Source organism: Rhinatrema bivittatum, chromosome 1 (assembly GCF_901001135.1).
Source record: "Rhinatrema bivittatum chromosome 1, aRhiBiv1.1, whole genome shotgun sequence".
NCBI lineage: Eukaryota > Metazoa > Chordata > Amphibia > Gymnophiona > Rhinatrematidae > Rhinatrema > Rhinatrema bivittatum.
This window is the reverse complement of record NC_042615.1, coordinates 561,252,355-561,274,959: the sequence shown is the minus strand read 5'-3', so window position 1 is coordinate 561,274,959 and position 22,605 is coordinate 561,252,355. Positions and strand designations below refer to the sequence as shown.

Below are 22,605 nucleotides of genomic sequence, written 5' to 3'. Positions count from 1 at the left end.
GTGGTGGCGCTCTGATACCTCTCCAGGAGACCACCAGAAGCCCACCTAAGTCCAGGCGGTCCAGGTACCCAAGGGCTGAACCTGTAGAAACCCCGGACTGTTATTGGTGAAGTTCCAGCTAGCCTCTGTCTCCTTGTGTGTTCCGCCTCCTGGTGGCAGGAACTCTCTGGGTCCAACCAGAGGGCCATACCAGTCCTGCACCAGGCCAAGTGTCCACCTCCAGTCCAACAGGTTGCCAAGGCCAGGGACTCGGTGGAGTCTCCTGCCTTGCAAATCATTCCCGGTCTGGCTAATCGTGTCCAAGAGCAACAACGGATCTTGGAAGCATTGACTTCTTCTGTAGAGAGGATGCGTATACAATTGGAGGAATCTGTCATGGCCAACTCTCGGGGGGGGGGGTCTTACCCAAAGCCTATCCTCTTGTGCACCGCTGGCCCTCCCAGCTCCACCCCGTTTTAATGGGGATACGCCCTTTGTCGAGGCTTCATAAACCAATGCTATATGCAGTTTTTATTGCAGCCCTCGCTGTTTTCCTGATGAAGCAATAAGATCAACTTTATCCTTTCATGCCTTGAGGGGAAGGCCCTGGCATGGGCTTCCCCACTTTGGGAGTGTTCTGACGCTATCCTTCGCAAGCTCTCCAAGTTCATCTCTGTCTTCCGACGGACCTTCGAGGACCGAGGCCAACAAGTGGTTGCTGGCCACCCCCTGCTCCACCTCCGTCAAGGCTCATATCTACTTCCTGAGTACACAGCAGAGTTCAGAACACTCGCTACTGAATTAGGTTGGCAGGAAGACTGCTTAAGGGCACTTTACCTCGAGGAACTGTCTCCGGCTCTTTAGGACAAACTGGCCGCCCGTGAAATTCCCATCTCTCTGGAAGAATTGATCTCCTTGGTCGGTAGGATTGATTACAGCCTCCGACAACGTCATCAGAAGGTGAGGGTCCTTCAAGCACCTACTCCATGACCACCAAGTACAGCGAGTCCTCCATTGAAGGCTTTACTGTACCCTCAGCCACCCGAGGAGCCCATGCAAATCAGTCGCGGTCGGTTGACCCCAGAGGAACGTCTGAGACGCAAAAAAGCAGGCCTCTGCTTATATTGCGGTGGTTCTGGGTACCTTCTTCAAACCTATCCCGTGCGGCCAGGAAACTCCAAAGCCTGAGACCGGCGGGTGTCCCGAGCTTGGGTGCTACTGTTTCTGGCCTTCAACTATTGCTCCCTATCTCCCTCCTAGGAGAGACGCGTTCCTTTGCGATCACCGCCCTCATAGACACTGGGGCGAGTGGAAACTTTATCATGGAAGATATCGTTAAAATTCTTCAAATACAGACCCAACCACTAGCAGTTCCTCTCCGTATTGCCTCGATCCAGGGGGAATACCTCCCCGGTCGTATTACTCACCATACCACGACCATTCGCCTCACCGTTGGAACCTTCCATGACGAAGAAATCTTTTTTCTGATCCTGAGACGATCCACGCACACTGTAATCCTTGGACTTCCCTGGCTCCAGTTACATGCAGCCCACTGACTGGCAGTCCCTACAACTCACAAAGTGGGCACCTCAATGTCAGAACCGCTGTCTACGACAAGTGTCTCCATCCGTGATCGTGCTCAACACTACAACTCTTTCTGGACTGCCTGCTCCATACTCAGACTTCAAGGATGTCTTCTCCAAAATAAACGCTGATATCTTGCCACCACTTCAAGAATTTAACTGTCCATAGACTTACTACCCGGAACCATGCCTCCCAAGGGCAGAACTTATCCCCTATCACTTCTTGAAACACAAGCCATGTCTGCGTATATCAAGGAGAATTTAGATAAAGGATTCATCAGACCCTCTAATTCCCTGGCAGGAGCCGGGTTCTTCTTCGTAAAGAAGAAGGACGGTAGCCTGAGGCCCTGCATAGACTACAGAGGCTTGAACGCAATGACTTGTAAGGATCGCTATCCACTGCCGCTTATTAGCGAATTGTTTGATCGTCTGCAGGGCGCACAGATCTTTACGAAATTGCATCTCCGAGGGGCGTACAACCTTGTACGAATCCAACCAGAAGACATATGGAAAACCGCCTTCAACACAAGATACGGCTACTACGAGTATGTAGTAATGCCCTTCGGACTTTGCAATGCTCCTGCAGTGTTTCAGCGCCTAATGAATGAGATCTTGCAGGATCTATTATACTCCTTTGTTGTGTTATATCTGGATGATATACTAATATTCTCCAAAGACCTAAAGTCCCATTGTTCCCACGTCCAAACAGTCCTTCAGCGCCTCCGAGACCATCATCTGTATGCGAAATTAGAGAAGTGTATTTTTGAACAACCCAGTCTTCCATTTCTAGGCTACATAATTTCCAACCATGGCTTCACCATGGACCATGATAAACTCCAGGGTATTTGAGACTGGCCACAACCAGTGGGCCTCTGCGCCCTATAAAGATTCCTTGGGTTTACAAACTACTATCGAAACTTTTTCACTAACTACTCCTCCTTAGCTGCTCCACTTACTGCCATGACTAGGAAGGGATGTGATCGCCGAGTGTGGAGTCCCAAAGCTCAGTCAGCATTCCACGCCATGAAGAAAGCCTTATGTTCCAGTCCATGTTTACGTCATCCGGATCTAAACCGTCCCTTCATTGTCGAAGTTGACGTATCCGCCATTGGAGCAGGAGCGGTTCTGAGTCAATACTCCACAAAAGGAACCTTAGTACCATGCTCCTTCTACTCACACAAATTCTCATCCACTGAACAAAATTGTACTATAGGGGACTGTGAACTCCTAGCTGTGAAGCTAGCCCTCCAGGAATGGCATCCTTGGTTGGAGGGGGCACAACACAAATTCACAATATTTACTGACCACAAGAATCTAGTACAAGTAAAGGAGGCCCAATTACTTAATCCCAGACAAGCCCGCTGGGCCCTGTCTTTTGAATGCTTCAACTTCGAGCTCCACTGTCACCCAACAACTAAAAACCTCTGGGCAGATGCGCTCTCTTGCTCCGTTGAGCTGGAGGATACACCCGAGACTCCTAGGCACATCATCGATCCATCTTGCATATCCATTGCAGTCACCACCACGGTACCAGCCAGGAAGATGGTGGTCCCCTGCCGTCTTCGCAAACGTGTGTTCCGTTGGGCTCACGACTCTAAGCTAGCTGGTCACCCTGGCTGAGCCCGGACTCTCAAAATGCTCCGAAGGCACTATTGGTGGCCTAATATGGTTAAGGACTCCCGCGACTACGTGACTCCTATCCAGTTTGTGCACAACAAAAACCTCCGACTGGCCATCCCAGGGGCCTCCTCCAACCTCTTCCGGTGCCAACTGAACCTTGGTCAAGTCTCGCTCCTGATTTTGTGGACCTGCCTCCCTCAAAGGGAAATACTGTAATCTGGGTAATCATTGACTGGTTTCCTCTTCAGCTCCAGAGCTAGCTAAACTCTTTCTGACCAACGTATTTCGTCTGCATGGACTCCCACAGGAAATCGTCTCTGACCGGGGTCCTCAATTTGCTGCCAAATATTGGAGATCACTTTGTAAGAAGTTTAACATTACATTGAACTTAACCTCGGCCTACCATCTGCAAGCAAATGGCCAAGCCGAAAGGACAAACTGTTCCTTAAAATCATTTCTACGGTCATATGCCAACGACCAACAAGATAACTGGGCTGACCTCCTGCCTTGGGCGGAACTATCCCACAACACCCATGTTGCCTCTGCCACGGATGTCTCACCTTTTGCAGTGGTCTTTGGTCGCCAACCATGCCTACCCCTGCCGGTTCCACTCACTGTGCCTTCACCTGCAGCTCAGTCTACAGCGCAAACTATTCACAGACTCTGGAATCAAGGTAAGGAGAGACTCAACAAAGCAGCCGAGCAGGCCAAGCACTTTACCGACGCCCATCGTCGGGCTGCATCACTGTTCTGGCCTGGCCAGAAAGTCTGGCTCAGTACAAGACATATTCAGTTATGCCTAGTGTCTCAATGACTAGCTCCAAATTCATAGGGCCTTTCCCAATTCTTCAACACATTGGTGCAGTCCCCTATCAGTTGCAACTCCCTGCCTCCATGGGAATCCACAACACATTCTACGTGTCACTGTTGAAACCTTTGGTCCTTGCCTTCCTGAAATCCTCCTGCAAATACAGAACACGCTGCCAAGCCCGAGAACATCGTACAGGTAAAGGAAGTCCTGGATGTCTGGAGTCATAGAGACCATTGGGAATACCTCCTGTCGTGGGAGGGCTTCGGTCCAGAAGAGCCTTCCCACCATATCTTATTTATTTATTTTTATTTAGATTTATATTCTGCTTTTTGCACTTTTTTCAGCGCTTCAAAGCGGATTACATTCAGGTACTGTAGTTATTTCCCTATCCCCAGAGGGCCTACAATCTAACAGGTCAATACAGTAAAGTGTGGCCACGGTTACCCTGCTCCTAACCCGCTTTCTACCCACTTTTCGGCCGCATTAGTCCAACCCGCGATTCACTATCCCCTTTAACCTACTCTTACCGCGTCCTTAAATCACCGGGTAGCCCCTTCCACCCGCGGCATGTATATTACATGTAAACGATCGAATTAGCTATTTTCTCCCATACAGTAACGCGCGCCCCGACTATCGCTTTTTTACCCTGCCGTTTTGCCGCGCGTTTAACCTGCTAACTTACCGCCTACCCTTACCCCTGCGTTAGAGGCAGGGGTAAGGGTAGGCGGCAAACTTTCCCCCAGCCCCCGCTCACCTGCCCTGGCCGCGTCCATGGGTGCTGGTCTCCGGGGCAGCCCCAGTCCTCTCCCCTCCTCCGAACATCGGCGATGACGGACGCGGCTTCCCTGCCTCCAGCTGACCGCGATGATGGACGCATTGCATGGGCGAAAGCGGCCCCTGTGCGTGCAATTGGGCCGCTGAAGACGTGACGTCACATGCCGTGATGCCAAACGTAATGACGTCACGCCTTGAGCGGCCCAATTGCACGCACAGGGGCCGCTTTCGCCCGTGCGATGCGTCCATCATCACGGGCAGCTGGAGGCAGGGGAGCCGCTTCCGTGGCCGATGTCAGTCTCCGGAGGGGGGCTGCAAAAAAAGTAAGTCACTGCCTCCAGCCCCTGCCTCCAGCTGCCCGCGAAGATGGACGCATCGCACGGGAGAAAGCGGCCCCTGTGCGTGCAATTGGGCCGCTCAAGGCGTGACGTCATTACGTTTGGCGTCATGGAATGTGACGTCACGTCTTGAGCGGCCCAATTGCACGCACAGGGGCCGCTTTTGCCCGTGTGATGCGTCCATCTTCGCGGGCAGCTGGAGACAGGGGAGCTGCGTCCGTCGTCGCCAATGTCCGTCTCCGGAGGGGGGCTGCAAAAAAGTAAGTCGCTTCGTTGCTTTACACTGCTGGTCCTCTCTCCCCTTCTCCCGAAGCAAGGCTGCTTTTCGCGCCTTGCTTCGGGAGGAGGGGAGAGAGGACTGGCAATCCCGAGCGTAGGAGAACCGTCCACTTCCTGGTACCTGTCATTTCAAATGACATTTGAAATGACAGATACCAGCGTGTCCGTGAAGCGTTAGGCCAGCGCACCCAGGATACTGTATAGCGCTCTATACAGTAAAATGGATTGCGCGGGCCTAACGCTTCATGGACGCTTCTTAGACGCAGCTTGCATTTGCAAGCAATTTAAATACAGTATCGAGCGGTAGGTGAGCCGGACTGTGCGTGCGGCAACCGCAGATGCGCCCGGCACTAACGCAGCTCTTCCTACCGCTCCTTACTGTATCGGCCTGTAAGTTTGTACCTGAGGCAATAGAGGGTAAAGTGACTTGCCCAAGGTCACAAAGAGTGACAGCAGGACTCGAACCCTGGTCTCCTGGTTCATAGCCCACTGTTGCGCTTCCAGGCTGCGCTGGTGCCGCGACTGGGCTGCTCACCTGGTGTGCCTGTCTACCAGCTCCTCACTCGCAGTGTCCACCAGCGCTGCTCGTCCACGACACCCCGGTTGTCTCCAGGCCCATTGAGGCCCTTTTCCTTGCAGTGCTCCTCGCATCGGGGCTCTGCATCCTCTACGGCATTGGCCCTGCCCCTTAGCGCGTGCGTGCACGCACGGAACTCCCGAACATTTGAAGGGCCAAGCGCGGGAAACTCATCCGTGGCGCTATCTGATGATGTCACCTGAGCCCTGTATATAAGCAGGGCTCAAACTTCTGGTCTTCGCCTTGGCAATCGGGTCGACACCGTTGGTGTGATAGTTTGCCTCTGTTCCAAGTGTCTCCTGTTCCAGTGTCTCCAGTTCCTGTGTCTCCTTGTTCCTGTGTCCGGATTGTCTTCTTGGTACTGACCTCTGCCTGCCTGACCATTCTCTTGCCTGCCGCCTAGAACTGACCACTGCCTGCCTGACTACTGTACTGCCTGCCACCTGGAACGGACCCTCGCTTGCCTCGACTACACATGGACTGATTCTGGTATTGACCCTGCTTTGGCTGACCTCTCTTGGACTGATACTCTGGCCCTTGTGCTTCTCTTGGACAATCTCTTCTGGCCCCCAGTGACCACTGGGCCAACATACTTGGATAACAACTGCGGCTTCCATGTGGCTAGACCTGCAGGCGCTGCCTGTCTCATCCAGAGGACCTCCTTGAACTGTTGCCTTCCTGAGGTCTCCGGAACTTCTGGTTCAGGTCTAGCTCATCCGCTTTGTATCAGCTACGCACCCTTGCTCGTGGTGAGCACACCTCTCTGATTCCTCTCCAGGAGACCACCGGAGGCCCACCTAAGTCCAGACGGTCCGGGTACCTAAGGGCTGAACCTGCAGAAACCCCGGACTGTTATTGGTGAATCTCCAGCTAGCCTCTGTCTCCTTGTGTGCTCCGCCTCCTGGTGGCAGGCACTCTCTGGGTTCGACCAGAGGGCCGTACCAATCCTGCACCAGGCCAAAGGTCCACCTCCAGCGCAACAATCGCTCCTTATTGGTTCACTTGGATGTCAATTAAAAATCTTAATCCTTTGAAAAAAGCCGATCTCTCCATCAATGGATCCACCTTAAAATTTGACATCACTCGCTAAATTATAAATTGTCCTTTTTTTTTGTTTTGCTTTTGTTGGGTAAGTGTACACTAGTTACAGCTTTATATGACGAAGTTAGCATACTTATCAGTGTAGAGGAGCATTTCATGCTGCTTTGTTGTGTACACTCAAAAGTCTCAAATGAGATACATGTGAGGTTTAAATATTTATCTTGGCAGCTGGTACCTGGAAAGCAACCAGATTATGTCTTCAGCAAACACAGAGCTATAGTATTTGATTTCAGTGCTTTGAAAATGAAACCTTTGAGGGTTAAATTTCATCTTGTTAGAATGTTCAGAAAGTTGCTGAAAGATCCACTGTCTGTGGTGGTATTAGTTCCAACAATCTAAGCTTTACAGTCTGTTTTCAGTATATAGTATGTATAAATATAATTATTCTGACAGTTTAGATTGACACACAGATAAAAATTAAAGAAATGGTACAAGGTAAGGGAGAGGATATAAAATAGGGTAAAAATCCCCAGACAGTTGGAAATGATGGCCCATGGCAGCGAATTCCAGCCCTGTTGCAAATGAATAGAACGAAACTGCCAGAACCAACACACAGACAAAAACAAAAGCTGAAATTTGACTGGGAATAAGCCAGAAAAGTACTTTTCTAATATTTATTTGTTTATTTTATTTATTTAGAGGCTTTTTTATACTGATATTAGTGGGTACATCATATCGGTTTACATCAAACTGAAGGTAGAAATTACATATAACAGGGAAGGGGATGGGATTGCAGAGAATAACAACTAGAGTAATAACTAAAGAGGAATGAGAAAAGAAACTGCAGAGAAATAACATGTTAATATAATAATGTGACTATTAGTAGTTTAGAAGCAAACATCTGTGGCAATGGGATTATGGTGTAAGGGTCCTAATCTGGGTATGCCTGTTTGAAGAGCCAGGTCTTTAACTTTTTCTTGAATTTGATGGTGCAAGGCTCGAGGCGGAGATTCGTAGGTAGTGTGTTCCAGCGGGTGGGGCCTGCAGTGGACAGGAGCTACTCCTGTTACTTCAGCTTTGAGGCCGGTTCCTTCTGACGTTGCTAGTGGAGAGGGGGTTGGCAGCGGAGGTGGCGTGTCAACTGTTAACAGTTGCTAAGTTTGGTCTTCTTAAACCACCCAAAATTATCTTGGAGTCGGTCTGGGATGCTCTAGTAACTCTGGAAGCTTCAGTATCTTGGTTAACTAAAGCTATTTTGGATACCAACAGTCAAAAACAAGCTAATGCAACTTCAATTTCTAATTCTGCAACAAAGCTGGATACTATTGATTCTTGGGTTGCCTCGGTTGAGAAAGTCAACATGTATTGGCTCAGTCTGAGCAAATAGACTAAGAATTTGGAAAATTCTTTGAGAAGCTCTAATTAAGAGTGCTAAATTTTCCTATTATAAGGTTAGTGTCACCTACAGAACATTTTATGAATATTTCTCAAGTCTTGAAAGTTCCCACAGCTGCAATGCTGGTGATAACTAAAGCATTTTATTTACATCAGTTATTGAAGATGCAGTGGGTAATCAACCTCAAGATCTCACATTGGAGATCTCAAATATTTTGGAAACATCACAAACTACGGAAATCCTACAAAGAGGAACTCTTTTGGTGACATTTGCTTAAAGAAATGTCTTAATTTGTTTTTGTAACTGCTCATCTTTGTTCTATGGGCAAAAAATATGGATCTACCCCTGGTCTTACTAGAATTACCCAGTTATGTCGAAAAACAATTTGTGTGTTCTGAGATGGTTTCTAAGGGGGGCCACTTTGTTCTTAGTTACCCCTGTAAATGTTCTTTGAAATATCTCAAAGTGAATTATGTCTTTTTTTGAGCCATCCCAACTTCAAACATTTCTAGATTCGCACGCTTAGTTACTATGATTGGTTGTCTGTAATAAATACCTGGTGGAACCTCAGTTTTCTTTGTTTCTAAATTCTTTTCACTTTTTAAATTTCTCTTCTCTTGTTCTCCATTTCCTTTTATAATGGAAGGATGTGCAAAATATGCACATGGTTAAATTTACCTTTCAAATATATTTTCTTTATTGCACTTATTTCTCTAACAATTTTTGCTGTCAATTTGGAAATGCATGAAAAAAAAAATATAAAAGAATTTGTTGCACATCCAATAAGTGGAACTCCCTCGCCATAGGAGCATCCACTGAAATTTGGAAAGGCCGGAAGTTCGACAACCTGGTTAAGGTGAAAAGAGGAAACCACCTAGGCAAAAAGGAAGAAACCCCATCCTTCGAAAAGCACAGGAAAGGGTCCTAATGTGACAACGCTTGCAGCTCAGATATCCTTCTAGCTAAGCAGATAGCCATCAGGGTTAATGTGATTGCCAATAATTTAAGAAAAGGTGGTTTTTCAGTAATTAAAGTCACAATGTAGGAGTTATACACATACACATGCCTTATGTGCCTGCTTCATGAATTCTGGATTAAATCTGCTGAGTTTGATTGATTTAAAAAAATAACCTTTTATTTTAATACCTTTGCTATCTCCCTAATACCTGGAAGTATTACTGACATACGGTAACTAGAACAGAGGTGATCAGTTTCTTCAAATATAGTTAATCTGTAACTTACTATACTTGAACCATAACAGAGAATTTCTTCTGTCTGTAAGAGAAAAATAATTAGTACATCTGACTCACAGTTGATAAAGTTTATGGGTTTGTTTATGGATAGATTTTGCATCCTAATGTGAAAGGTGTAATTTTTTACTTGTCAGTTTCATGACTTATAAATCAGCAGGCATGTTTTTCTGTGGAACCAGATTAAATTATTGCATAGAGTTTAAGAACATAAGAACATAAGAAAATGCCATACTGGGTCAGACCAAGGGTCCATCAAGCCCAGCATCCTGTTTCCAACAGTGGCCAATCCAGGCCATAAGAACCTGGCAAGCACCCAAAAACTAAGTCCATTCCATGCAACCATTGCCAATGTATTGTATGGTCAGATATTGTGTTGCATAGTTTTTTTTCCTTGTGTTGAAAGTCTACAGCCCATTCCATCCTCCTGTGGCTTTCTTCTGTTCATGAACTCATTGGTTTCCTTTTCTGCAAGTTACAATTTTTTTACTTAATGTTCAGGTTTCTATATATCAAGACTTTCTAACATAAGCATCTAGTTCCAAAACATCTATACCTCAAATATGGCATTTATCTAATGTAATACCCCCATGCCCAATTGCCTTACAGAGGCATTTTAGGGTCTGGAACAAATCTTGCAGGAGCCCCCCCTTGGGTGGCTCCATCAGTCCTTGGGTGTTGCATCTAGTGCCTCCTCCTGGGGAAGAACGTATTAGTAGGTGGGATTTCCCTCTCTTAAAACAGGTTTGGCAGTATTTCCAAATATGTAAAAGTTTTAATTAGACTACATGACCATATACATTTCTTCAAGATAACAGACAGTTAATTTTGCTACTGGGTGGGGGGGTTATTAGTCCCTATAAAGTATCACCATATAGAAAAGAGAGAACCTCTTTTGCTCCTTTTCATCCAGTACAGTTATCCTCTCCCTCTTTTTCTTCCCATTATACCCCATGTGAAGAATTGCCATGGACTGGTGGGTACAGCTAGTCATACGGGGGGAGATCTGTTGTGTCTAGACTGCTGCTGTCATCTCCTCTGCTCTACCTTTGATCTATTGCTGAGTCTCTGCCCTTAAGGGCGATCCAAATCTGCCTCCTGATCTGCTGCTGGAGACCCCAACCTGCTGTGTGACCTAGCACCTCCTCCTTATCTGCTGCTGGTACTACTCCTTGAACCAAAGCTCCACCATTGCATGGCTAATACCTTGAGATTTTCTTCCTCAGTTGGAAGGATTTCCATTGCTAGGGTTTATACTTCAGCTAGGCTCGTGGCTTGCCCATTGCTCAGTAATTATAGCTCTGTAGGATAGGCGGGCTACAGGAGATTAAAAGATTTAACTGATAAGATGATGATACAAATCCAAGAATTTTAAGGGTGCAGTTGCTTACATTTTTGTGAGGTAATCAATCAGTTTTATTGTAGCAGCATGAGTCTGTAAGATTTAATACAATACCTTTCTTTTCTTTTTGTTTTAAGTTTGTAAAGGTTACAGAGCAAAGCACTGTTACAAAAGATGAGCATAAACTCATGTGTTATCTCCAAGTTGACAGGCAATTGTCAATTGCACAGTGCCAAACTAATTAACCCAGCTGAAAGATTAGTTAAGCCAGTTTCTTGCTCTTAGCCCTTGGTGAGTCATAATCCTACAAAAATCCAGCATGCCACAGGAAAAACCAAGCAAATCCTCGGCAGGCGAATGACAGGAAAACAGAACCCAGGGATCTCACCGACGTGTTTGTGAGGCATGCTGGCAAGAACAGGGTAAAGAAGTCCTTGGCTTGCCAAAGTTCTATCAGGGAATAAGTTGACAAGGCATCTACTCCAAGATTAGCAGAGTAGGCTGTGCTGAGCACGGCACTCGATATTAGGTTTGCTGGTTCACGAGTATCGTGAACTACAGTAATCAAATTTTTGGTGAAGAAAATGTCCTGGGAAAAATCCCTTAATAAAATGTCCTGAGAAAATCCATGGGGAAAGATCCACAGTCTGTATAGTTCAGAGTCTTTTTCTCTGTTTGCAACTTCGTTGCGTATTCAGTTCCATAGGATCCAGCGTTGATCTTGATTAGATGTCACCACCATCTATAGGCACAGGATTGGTGGGATGAAAATGGCATTGTCTGAGTCTAGATGCATATGAATGTTCTCACTGCGGGTATTGAAGTTCATCAGTGGACATTTGCTGAACGATATCCATTTCATAGCTGGTTTCATGGTTAGATACAAAGTTTTCACCAAGGACATGATCACAGTTTTTGTGTCCTCTGTGTGTAAAGAGAGATGTCTGATAGGGAAGAACAATTTACAGTTTCTTCTCCTCTGTGTGACTTATAGTCCCATATGAAGTTGCCAGGATCATCATGTGACTGAAGACTCCATCTTTGTGTTGCTTAGGCCGGCACCTTGGTTCAGTCTGTGTGCATGGCTGCAGGCTTAGGTTCAGTTTATGCACATCCTGGTTCAGGGTCTCTGGCTTTTACCCTACAGATTTCAGTGATTACAGTTTGGCTAAGTCCATGGCCTGTTAGTTTTTACCCAGCTTGGAGGACCCCTTCCCATCTTGGCTGCAAAGCTGAGATCCAGTTAAGGATGGGAGAGCTTGCATGCTTTCTTTTCCTATGTCTTACCTAGTATTTTTCTTTCTCTGCTATAAAAAACAGATGCCCAAGGGTTTTGACTCCCCTTGTTATTAGGGTACGGATCTCTGTTTAATAAGATTGTCTTTCACTACATTTCCAACACAAATTCTTCTTTTAGACAAAGTCCTGTAATTTAGGATTCTGCAATTAGTTTGTGAAGTGATATTCGAATGTAATTAAGCGGTAAGATTCAGGTGGTTGGTTCTGTGCAAAGCTCTGTCCTGAAATTCTCACTAATACCTCTAAAATAGGGGCTGACCACCTTCATGATAGAGATCCAATCACCTTTTCAACCTGGCTATAATTTTCCTAGGCTGACAGCTCATGTTACATTGGCTCTTCCTTTAACAGTTCATTTCAATAGTAGCATGCTTGCTTTCTCCCTGGAAAGAGGTTTTCAGTAAATTTTGACAAATAACCTAAATTCAATGTTTTATTGTATTGAAAAAGGGATGGGAATGAGAAGGCTACTGGAGATTTAATATGAATTATAATTAAAATAGCCCGAGCACACACACAGGGGTAGATTTTTCAAAGGGTTACGGGCGTAACCCTCGAAAACCTACCCCTGCACGCACATATGTCCCAGGGCTTTCAAAAATGGGCGGGCCAGGGGTGGGGTAGCGGTCCGGGGGCGGTCCCGAGTCCTCTGGTACAGTGGCCTGTGCTGGGGGATGGTGCGCCGGCAGCTGGCCGGCGCGCGCAAGTTACGCCTGCCTCAGGCAGGCGTAACTTCTGCAACAAAGATGGGGATCTAGTTAGGGCTGGGGGGTGGGTTAGATAGGGGAAGGTGGGGGGGAGCGGTAGAAAAGTTCCCTCCAAGGCCGCTCCAATTTTGGAGCGGCCTTGGAACTAGGAAAGCCATCGGGGCTCCCCTTGGGCTCGGTGTGTGCAAGGTGCACAAGTGTGCACCCCCTTGCGCGCGCTGACCCCTGATTTTATAACATGTGTGCGGCAGTGCACGCATGTTATAAAATCGGGTGTACATTTGTGTGCGCCAGGTAGCGCGCACAAATGTACCCCACGCGCGTAACATTTAAAATTGGCCCCATAGTATTTAAAAAAAGATTCTCAAAAGGTACTGGTTGGCGTAACAAATCTTGTATGATATCCTTTTTTCTTTCTTTTTTTTTTTTAATAGCAATTTTTATTGTTGTCCATGTTAATCTTATACAAACATAATAACCACATCCAAACATATGAACAACTATCAACATTTTCTTTTAAACTCAATGAGTTCCCCCCTACCCCTCCCCACCAACATGCACATCCTGATAAATTACATTATAAATAATCATCAGAATCAGGCACTAAAGATGGAACAAGCCCTTCCTCCGTGATTGTTAAGAAAACACCATAAGAGGCCTACAAGACAGAATAAGGTATCTGCAGAACATATCTCAACCATTATATAGATCTGTATTAATGAGAGGTCTTACGCTACTGCAGGTAAGAATCCCAGGTTGCATAAAACTTACGCAGGTTACAAGTCTTTTCCACTGTTAATTTATTCATAGTGCAAACATTATCAAGTCTGGAAAGAATTTTCTCCAAGGAAGGAACTTCCTTCTGCTTCCATGTCCTAGCAATTTCCAGTCGAACAGCCAAACAGACCTGAGTAATGAAGGATTGTATAGGTGCCATTCTACTATGTTATTCAAAAGGGCAACATCCATTTGCAAATGTATAAAGTCCCCCAATAACTCAGAAAGAAATGATATCCTTTTTTCTAAAGGGGAATAGCCTGTTATTGGATTTAGCCAAAACATAAGTTTTATTTGTGGGTCCTTCCTAGTGCTCTATTATGCTTCCTAACAGGGCCGGAGAGAGCAGGAATTAGGCCTGTGCCAGCTAAGAAAAGTAGGCACCTATGTAAGGTTCTGATGTGATACTTAATAAGAGAAATCGTTTTCTAAATTTCCCAAATAATTTTTATTTATTTAAGAAGGCTTTATGAGCTTTTTAGTTAGCAAATTCTTCAATTACAATTAAAGTCAAGTAACTTTGCTATATCACTATTCATATTCAATATAGCCAATCCATTTAGTCATTCTTGTCCCATTGTCGATCGCAAATAGGATTTAATTAATTTTAGGACACTAAAGCTTCTTTCATTTGATGCCACTGTTGCTGGAAGTGTCAAGAAAATTCTCAGTGCAATAAGGACATTCGGAAAATATTAGATAACTTCAAACTCAATATTTGACCATACATTTTTTTCGGTGACATATCATCAATTTTAAAATTTATGTCAAACACTCTCTTAAGTAAAGCTATTTCATCGAGGAGTTCAAATGATACGTGATTCACATATTGGCTCACAAATCTGTTAACTTTTTGAAATAATTTGTCTTCACTCAAATTCTTAAAAGTCCCATAAGAAATCAAATTGGTTGCATATTTCTTTAACTGCAGAAAATCGACGCTTAAGCCCATTAAGTACAAAGTCTATTATGTGATGGAAGACATTCACCATGAAGTAATTTTCTGCATGTTGTTGAGTTGAGTGTGTGGAACCACGATGCAAATTAAAATTAGTCAATATACCTATTTTACTTGACACTGTTCAGGCTTCTTGAAGTATTTCATCCCACTTGTCTCTAAGCTTCAGAAGATCTTCTTGTAATTGATTGATATTGTCTCTGTCTGCGTCCAATGTTGCATCACAGTATTCCAATAGTAGATTTACCTCATGTATCATTGTTAGCACTTTAATCCAAATTTAAGCCATTAAAACACATTCAAAACTGTCCAGATACTTTTCAATACCACCAAGGTCAGTCTTACATTCTGCTAAGTTTGTAAGCTTGGTCACCTCTTTTACAGCATTTCTAATACTTCCCAAATGTTGAGCAATAGGTGAAACACAATCTATCCTGGCTGACCACCTCGTTTTGGACATTTGATGGAGGGATACAGGAGCATGTTTTTTCAGTATTTCCCATCTGAGGAGGTCATTTATCAAATCGCGTTGTGGCGTTTTTCGCATGCGTTAAGCGCCTTTAACGCATACGTAAAGCGCCTTTAACGCATGTGATAGCACCATAACACATGGTGCGATGCAAATCTGAAAAAGAGGAGGAGTTAGGGGCGGGAGTGGGCTGGGCTTACAGTTTTGCGAAGCCCTATCGCACGGCTTTAATGCTGATTTTTAACTACACCTTTTTCACCTCAAGTGGTTGTATTACCTTCCGCACCAGACAATGACTGTACCTCACAAGCATTCGATAAAGAAATAAATCAAATAATCGAATTGGAACAGCCTTCTACAGGGGAAAACATAATGAAACAGAGTCTGAAAGTTGCTTATTATCACAATGCAACATTGGATTGATTGTTAAGAGGAACACATTTCACACTGAAAGTTTTCTGAAAGTTCCAGCTATTGAAATACCAACAAATGTTCCTAATAATAAGGATAATCATTCTTTTCCAGTTAGACTTTTTACAGTGACCCTTAAGAATGGGGAAAATATAAAAGAGATTGGCTGTGTTGGAGTAAAGAAAATATTTCTTTGTTTTATGCTCCTTGTTTTTTGTTCAACAAAAGAGAAGTTTCTTCAAATGTAAGCATATTAGCTGAACATCCAGGTTGGGATATTGCAAAAGGATGATTGAAAGACATTGTACCAAATCATGAAAATTCCAATATACATAAAGGAAATGAAATCACTATAATATTTCTCTAACAAACTTTTTGACTTCAATTGATTCATTTGCAGTGTAAGGAGAGTATAAATGGCAAGGATAGCAGTCCATGAATCATCTGTTGTAGATCTGCTGTCCTGTTCACCCAAATTTCACATTTTAGTCTGAGATTCCCCCTCCCAGGTTCCAGATGCTAGTGATGTTATAAACAGGGAACTTTTCCATAGCTGAAGAATTTCTAGGAGGTAAAATTTATAGTGAAGGAAGAAGAGAGGTTATTTATTTTATTTTTATTTATTTATAAAAATGTATAAACCTGGGGACACCTGGAGGAAAAGTGAGCTGAGAGTCCTAGTTGGGAGAATGCCAGTGTGGATATCTTCCCTTTCCCCTGCAGAGACTGTGACGTCATCAGACGGGGCCAAGTCATATCATAAAAGCAGCCTACCTGCGCTAATTAGTGGGACCCCTGGAGAAGAGGAGTGGTGAGCTGTGAGTCTTACCTGGGAGAATGCTGGTGTATCCTCCCTTCCCCCATAGAGACTGTGATGTCATCAGAAGGGGCTGGGTCACATCATAAAAGCTGCCTGCGGCATGCCCCTTAGGAAAACTTTTGTCCATTTTATATTTTGATGCTTTCTTTTAATTATTTTTCTTAATGGCTATGTTTTAATGTGATTATTTATACTTCTAATTTCTAACATTTATTTTATGATTTGATTCATTTACATAATTTTAAGAGTGCTTTATACTTATATTTACTTGTTTGATTGGTTTAAATTTTTATTGTATTTTTATGATTTTTAGTTACAAAAACATTGTAAACCGGTGTGAAAGTAAATACCAACATCGGTATAGAAAATTAAGTAAATAAATAAATTTGTGCTTCCCCTCTTTTTTTTCTGTGAAGACACTTATACAAGAAACAAGTATAAATACAGATGCTGTCCTCAAATACAGCCAAAACAGAGCCAAAATATAGTTCTGTAACATTTGCAGTCAGCATGACATTTACTAGTGCTACAGATCTCTAATAGCTAAATGTGCACTTCACAGAAATACATTTTCCACTTTGCACCCTGAAAAATCCCAGCCATATCTCTTTACATTCTACACCTCTCACTCTTACGTTCATCATCCCATCCTCTTTTCTACTTCACACTCTCTCATATACACCTACCATCATCATTCTATATCGGTGTTTAGTAGAATTAAAAAAAAAACTAAGAAGAAGAAAGAAAAAAAAAAAAGAAAGAGAGAAAAAAACATATGGATTACTAAAAAAAACTAAAGAGCCAGTAAAATGGATCTCAAGCTTTCATTAAATCCTTAGCTCCAATCTGTCAAGTGTCCAACTAGTGGAAGAAATTTTTTTTAGTCTCATCCGGGAAAGATTCATGAAATTTATCACATAATAAAAAATAATCCTGTTGTACTTTTTGGTTCACAAATTTTATTTCTGATTTTTCACATTACATCAGATCTACCATCTTGTTTTGCCATAAGACAACTACTGGTGCAGTATCTTCTGTCCAGGTTTGAAGTATTCCCCTCTGTTAATGGGAAAGAAGCAGAAGGGGAAGCTCCTGGCTTATGTAATGTCAACATGTGGCTCAATGGACATCTGTCTGTCGACATCATCAATTTTGGGCATAGTAGGGGAGGGCTCAAGTTCATCAGGTGCCTCCCTTAGCTTGGTTTTCAAATCTCTTCCATTACAACCTCAAGTCTCTTGGTCTCCAACCTCCCTTATAGATGCGGAGGAAGGAGCCTTGGTATTTTCCTCGACCCCCAAGGTGATATACTCCTTAAAGACTATGAAGGTTTTGGAGAACTTGGAGAGCCCTTCTTATTCTAATGCCATTTTGACTGAAGGACTGGGAAATGAGGGAAAAATAAAACAATCATCTGTTGGAGAAGCAAGTGTGAGTAAAGACGCTTCTAGTATACCTTGCCTATCGAGCTCCCTGTAATTGGGAATTGTTTCAACACTTGTTTTATCTAATAATATTCTTGTTGTGTTTGAGGGGTTTTCGATGCCTGTCAATATGACTTTAATAGACATATGGATAGAGAAAGCTTTGTTTCAATTGAGTGCTCAAATAGTTACGATCTCTGAGGACTCTAAACAAAAGTTTATAGAACAGGTTACCCATTTAGGTTAGTGGAGAAGGAGGTGTCGAAGTAAAAGAGAGATTGGTGGCTGACAGGCTTTAAAATCCGCACATATTAAAGATATTCTCATTATTAATAATCATTTTGAAAATACAGAAAATTCCCAGTGTGGGAAAAATTTGATATTCTTGAATTTCCCAATGACATGACTTTATCTCCTTTTGAAATGTTTAAAAGGTATTTTTGAGACACACTGGGGTACATTTTAAAAAACAGCGCGCGTGCGTACTTTTGTTCGTGCACCAGGTGCAAACAAAAGTACGCCGGATTTTATAAGATACGCGCGTATCTTATAAAATCCGTGGTCGGCGCACGTAAGGGGATGCACATTTGTGCAACTTGCGGGTGCCGAGCCCTGCGCGCGCTGCTCGTTCCCTCCGAGGCCGCTCCGATTTCGGAGCGGTCTCGGAGGGAACTTTCCTTCCGCCTCCCCCCACCTTCCCCTCCCTGCACTCGGCCACGCCCCCGACCGCCCCTTTTTGCAAGCCCCAGGACTTATGCGCGTCCCGGGGCTTGTGCGCGCCGCCAAGCCTATGCAAAATAGGCTCGGCGCGCACAGGGGTGGGGGTTTAAAATCCGGCCCAATAGGATTTGTGGATGATAAAATCCCATTGGTTTCCAACATCTATTATTTACCAAAAAATAAGAGATTGGTGAATGAAGAGAAAGGGCCAGTAGATCGTTTGATTGGTAATGAACCTAGTCTTACCACATTTCATGAAATCCTCTTTGGATAATATTCCCTTGAGGACCACTTTATTGGTTTCCTTTTGTTTAGAAAGGGAAAAGGATAATGTGTTTCGTAAATATTTTCCTTGTAAGCAATTCCAATTTTGTGGACAGAGAATTCAAATATTCCCTGATGTTTTGGTTATTACCCAGATGAGAAGAAAACTTTTTCTTGTTTTAAAGCAGAGGGTTTTATCTACTGGAGCTACATTCCCCTGTAAATGTTTGATTACTTCTTGTAATAATTTTCTTTTCTCAGATCCACTTCTCCTTGAAACGTTTTTAATCATAAGGAAGCAAATAGAGTTAACAATGTTGATTCTTGAGGAGTAAAGGATTTGATACAAGTAAATAAAAAAATTGCTATATCCTCTACTTAGTTTCTCTTTCTTGTAATTTATTACCTGTTTTGTGGACCATTTGAATGTGGACTAGAGAATGTAATGCTGATGTGTGTGTGTGTGTACCTATTTTTGTGAATATTGGATTGTATTTTGCTTTGTTGTTAATTTCTGCCTATAATTATATAAATTTAATAAAATATAAATTTTAAAAAAATGTTTAAACTGCCTATCATAAATTTTTAGGTGATGTACCAAACATACATAAAAGCTCAGCACAAAATCTAACAAACTTTGGGGGTCATTTTCTATCGGTATTGCATAGCGATAAGAGGCTATCGCACGCGAAAAGTCCCTTTTCGCACGCATTAGCTTGCTGGGGGCGGAGTTGGGGCGGCGAGGGGAGAGGAGTCAGGGCGGCGAGGAGGCGTACGCGGCGATATCTTCGCTGGAAGTGATAAGGTAAGGACCGTTATCGTCGCCAGTAGCACGCCCAATAGCACCACCTTTTACGGTGGCGCTATTGGGTGCGAAAGCCGGCAGCAATAACACCACGGTGGTGCGATTGCTGCCGGCTTTCACGGGCCTGCCCCCCCCCCCCCTCGGTTTTCGCTGGATTCACCTTTTTGTTGTAGAATGGTGAATCCAGGCCCTTATAAGTTACAATATTGTTACTATAAGACATTGCTTTATGTATCTCAACCAGTGTTTCCTCCAAACTACCTAGCTGCGCAGGAGGATTCTAGGCACCATGTATGAGAGACTCCCTCTGCTCATGAATTTTATGTATCATGATGCAGTAGCACCAGCCAACTTGGCACAAGGTAAGAGCTCCACTGTGCCTAGAACATGTGGCAAGCTCTTTGAAGGCTATAAGTGTCAGGATGGATAAGACATTTCATATCTATTGAAAGCCTTTATAGAGAAAAATGAACTAGTATGGAAGGGTTAAATCTAGTCATTAGAGTGAGACATGCAATATACACCAAGAAGTTCTTATTTAGTGCATGTGTTCTTGTGTATAACTGGAAATTGTGATCAGTTACTATACCCAATCACCACCACAAATAGGTCAATTCTGTAAACAAAACACCAATGAAAAAATAAAATAAAATTGAGCATTGAAACCCTAGGTTTTATTTTATTAGACTTGTTAATTTGAAAAAGAAAAGCATTTAATCCGATATTTAAAAATATAGTCTTTTCACTTAAAAAATATCATATCGCTGTTTTTGTATATTTTTTAGCCTGTGTTATTGATGAAGAAAAAGGCATCATTCCACATGCTATCCAGGAACTGTTTCAAAGTATCTCTGAAAATCCTAACATTGACTTCAGTGTGAAAGTATCCTACATAGAGGTCTACAAGGAAGAGCTGAGAGACCTGCTAGAGCTGGACACTTCAATCAAAGATCTTCACATCAGAGAAGATGAAAAAGGGAACACTGGTATGTAGAAGCTTGTTCTAAACTTGATCTCCAGGCTAAGACATATGGAATGCTTTTTAACAGCTTAAAAGAAAATGTTTCAGAAAGTACCCAGAGCAAGTATTCATACTTGCCCTGTATCAAATTTATGGTATTCCCATGAACACCTTAGAGTAGACATATTCACAAATATGCTTTCTTATCTATTAGAATTTTTTAAAAAGTGTAGATAAGCATGTGAATAAGGGTGAGCTAATAGAATTTTCAGAAGACTTTTGACAAAGTCCCTCATGAGAGACTGCTCAGGAAATTAAAAGGTCATGAGATAGGAGGCAATGGCCTATTGTGCATTGGCAACTTATTAAAGGAAAGGAAACAGAGAGTAGGACTAAATGATTAGTTTTACCAAAGAAGAGTGGAATACCCCAGGGATTTATACTGGTACCGGTGTTTAACTTATTTATTGAAAATATTTATTAACCGCCCTTCAATGGACCAGGATGGAGCACAAGAATACATTCATCATAAAATATAAATCCAGACAAGGAAAGAATAAAATACATGAGTGATTATGTCAAGTAGGACAAGGAAATTCAATTGAGTGTATTATATGCCATTTGGAAAAGATGATTCTTAAGTGCTTTCTTGAAAAATTTAGATTTCTTAATGGTTCTTATATATTGGCTAGTTGTTGGGGGAGCGCTAGGGAGCGAGCCCGATCCCGGGAGATGTGTGCCCTTGGACCACGACACGACTGCAGAGAGGAGCTCTGTGGAAGCGCCACAGCAGGCAAGACATGTCCAAGCATGGGAGGAGCAAGTCGACCACCGAGCCCTAACCTCTGCCGAACCTGCATGCACTGGTAGAGACCCAACAATGCAATGCTGGTCTCGGGGGTAGCCCTCTGGCCACTTTCAGACCTGCCACTGGGGAGCGGCAGATGTGGCAGGACGGACAAAGGTCGAGGAAAAGTGATGGTACTAGAACTTGGAACAAGATGGGACCTCGGACTTGGACTAGGCTAGAAGACTTGAACAAGACTAGGACGCTTGGAGACTCAGACGAGACGAAGACGCTTGGTACTTGGAACTCAGACGAGACGAGGACAATGAGGTAGCTTGGAACTCAGATGCAAGATGCTCAGACGTGAATGAAGATCAGAGGTGGATTCTAGAGAGTCAGGCGAGGATCCTGGATATTCCTATGAGGACTTGGAACTTGGGAAGACTCAGACAAGGATAAGGACTCAGGATACTTGGAGACTTAGACTGGCACTGCCCCTCAGGGCGCCCTACACAGCCAACATGGGCTGGTCACGGACCACCCTGTCCCGCTGCGTGCCCTACAAAACCTGAAGAGGCTGGTCGTGGATCACACGGAGAGCGGAACATGCGCAGGACTGAGGCTCGGGACAAAGGAGGAATCCGGGCAGTGCTCGAAGACAGATCCAACCGGAAGAGGGCTCCAGCCACCAGATACAGATTTACTCCCAGGAAAGGTCAGCTGGAGACGAGGTGAAGCAAAGCTGGACCCGAAGCTAGAGACTGATGTACTTCAGGATCAGGACTATGAACATCAAGGCTGGAATGTAGGACATTGGATACGAAAGGACACTGGTACCTCGGGACATCAAGGCATCTAGACATCTATGGCATCTGGAGACAAGGAGACATCTGGACATCTGGAGACAAGAGGACGGGATCCAACGAGAGACCAGAACTTGGAATGAAGATGAAGACAAAAGTTCAGGAACCATGGATGAAGACAAGGAATACCAATGAAGAACAGAGTGCCTTGAAGAAGCGAGGAAGGATCACAGAGGTCTCCTGGAATGAAGAGCTGGAACTGAAGATCCAGGAGCAGTCCAACTCCATGACTTAACTCCTTGCGAAGGCAACAATGGAATGAAGGAAGGACCTCTTTATAGGGCTGAAGAGGACCGCCTCGGGGATGTCAGCAAGAGGAGCTCAGAAGGACTGCCCACTGCTGGTCCTTT

The 22,605-nt window shown here is 43.9% G+C and overlaps 1 protein-coding gene across 4 annotated transcripts in view; it reads left to right on the top strand.

Annotated features, from left to right (window-relative positions):
- The window catches only part of KIF27 (kinesin family member 27), a 342,610-nt gene that overhangs the window by 23,046 nt on the left and 296,959 nt on the right, over window positions 1–22,605 (top strand). For all 4 annotated transcript variants that reach the window (XM_029616875.1, XM_029616884.1, XM_029616868.1 and 1 more), the window contains exon 3: window positions 20,430–20,630. In XM_029616875.1, the coding sequence (XP_029472735.1) occupies window positions 20,430–20,630 (201 nt within the window). The remainder of the gene's footprint in view (window positions 1–20,429; window positions 20,631–22,605) is intronic.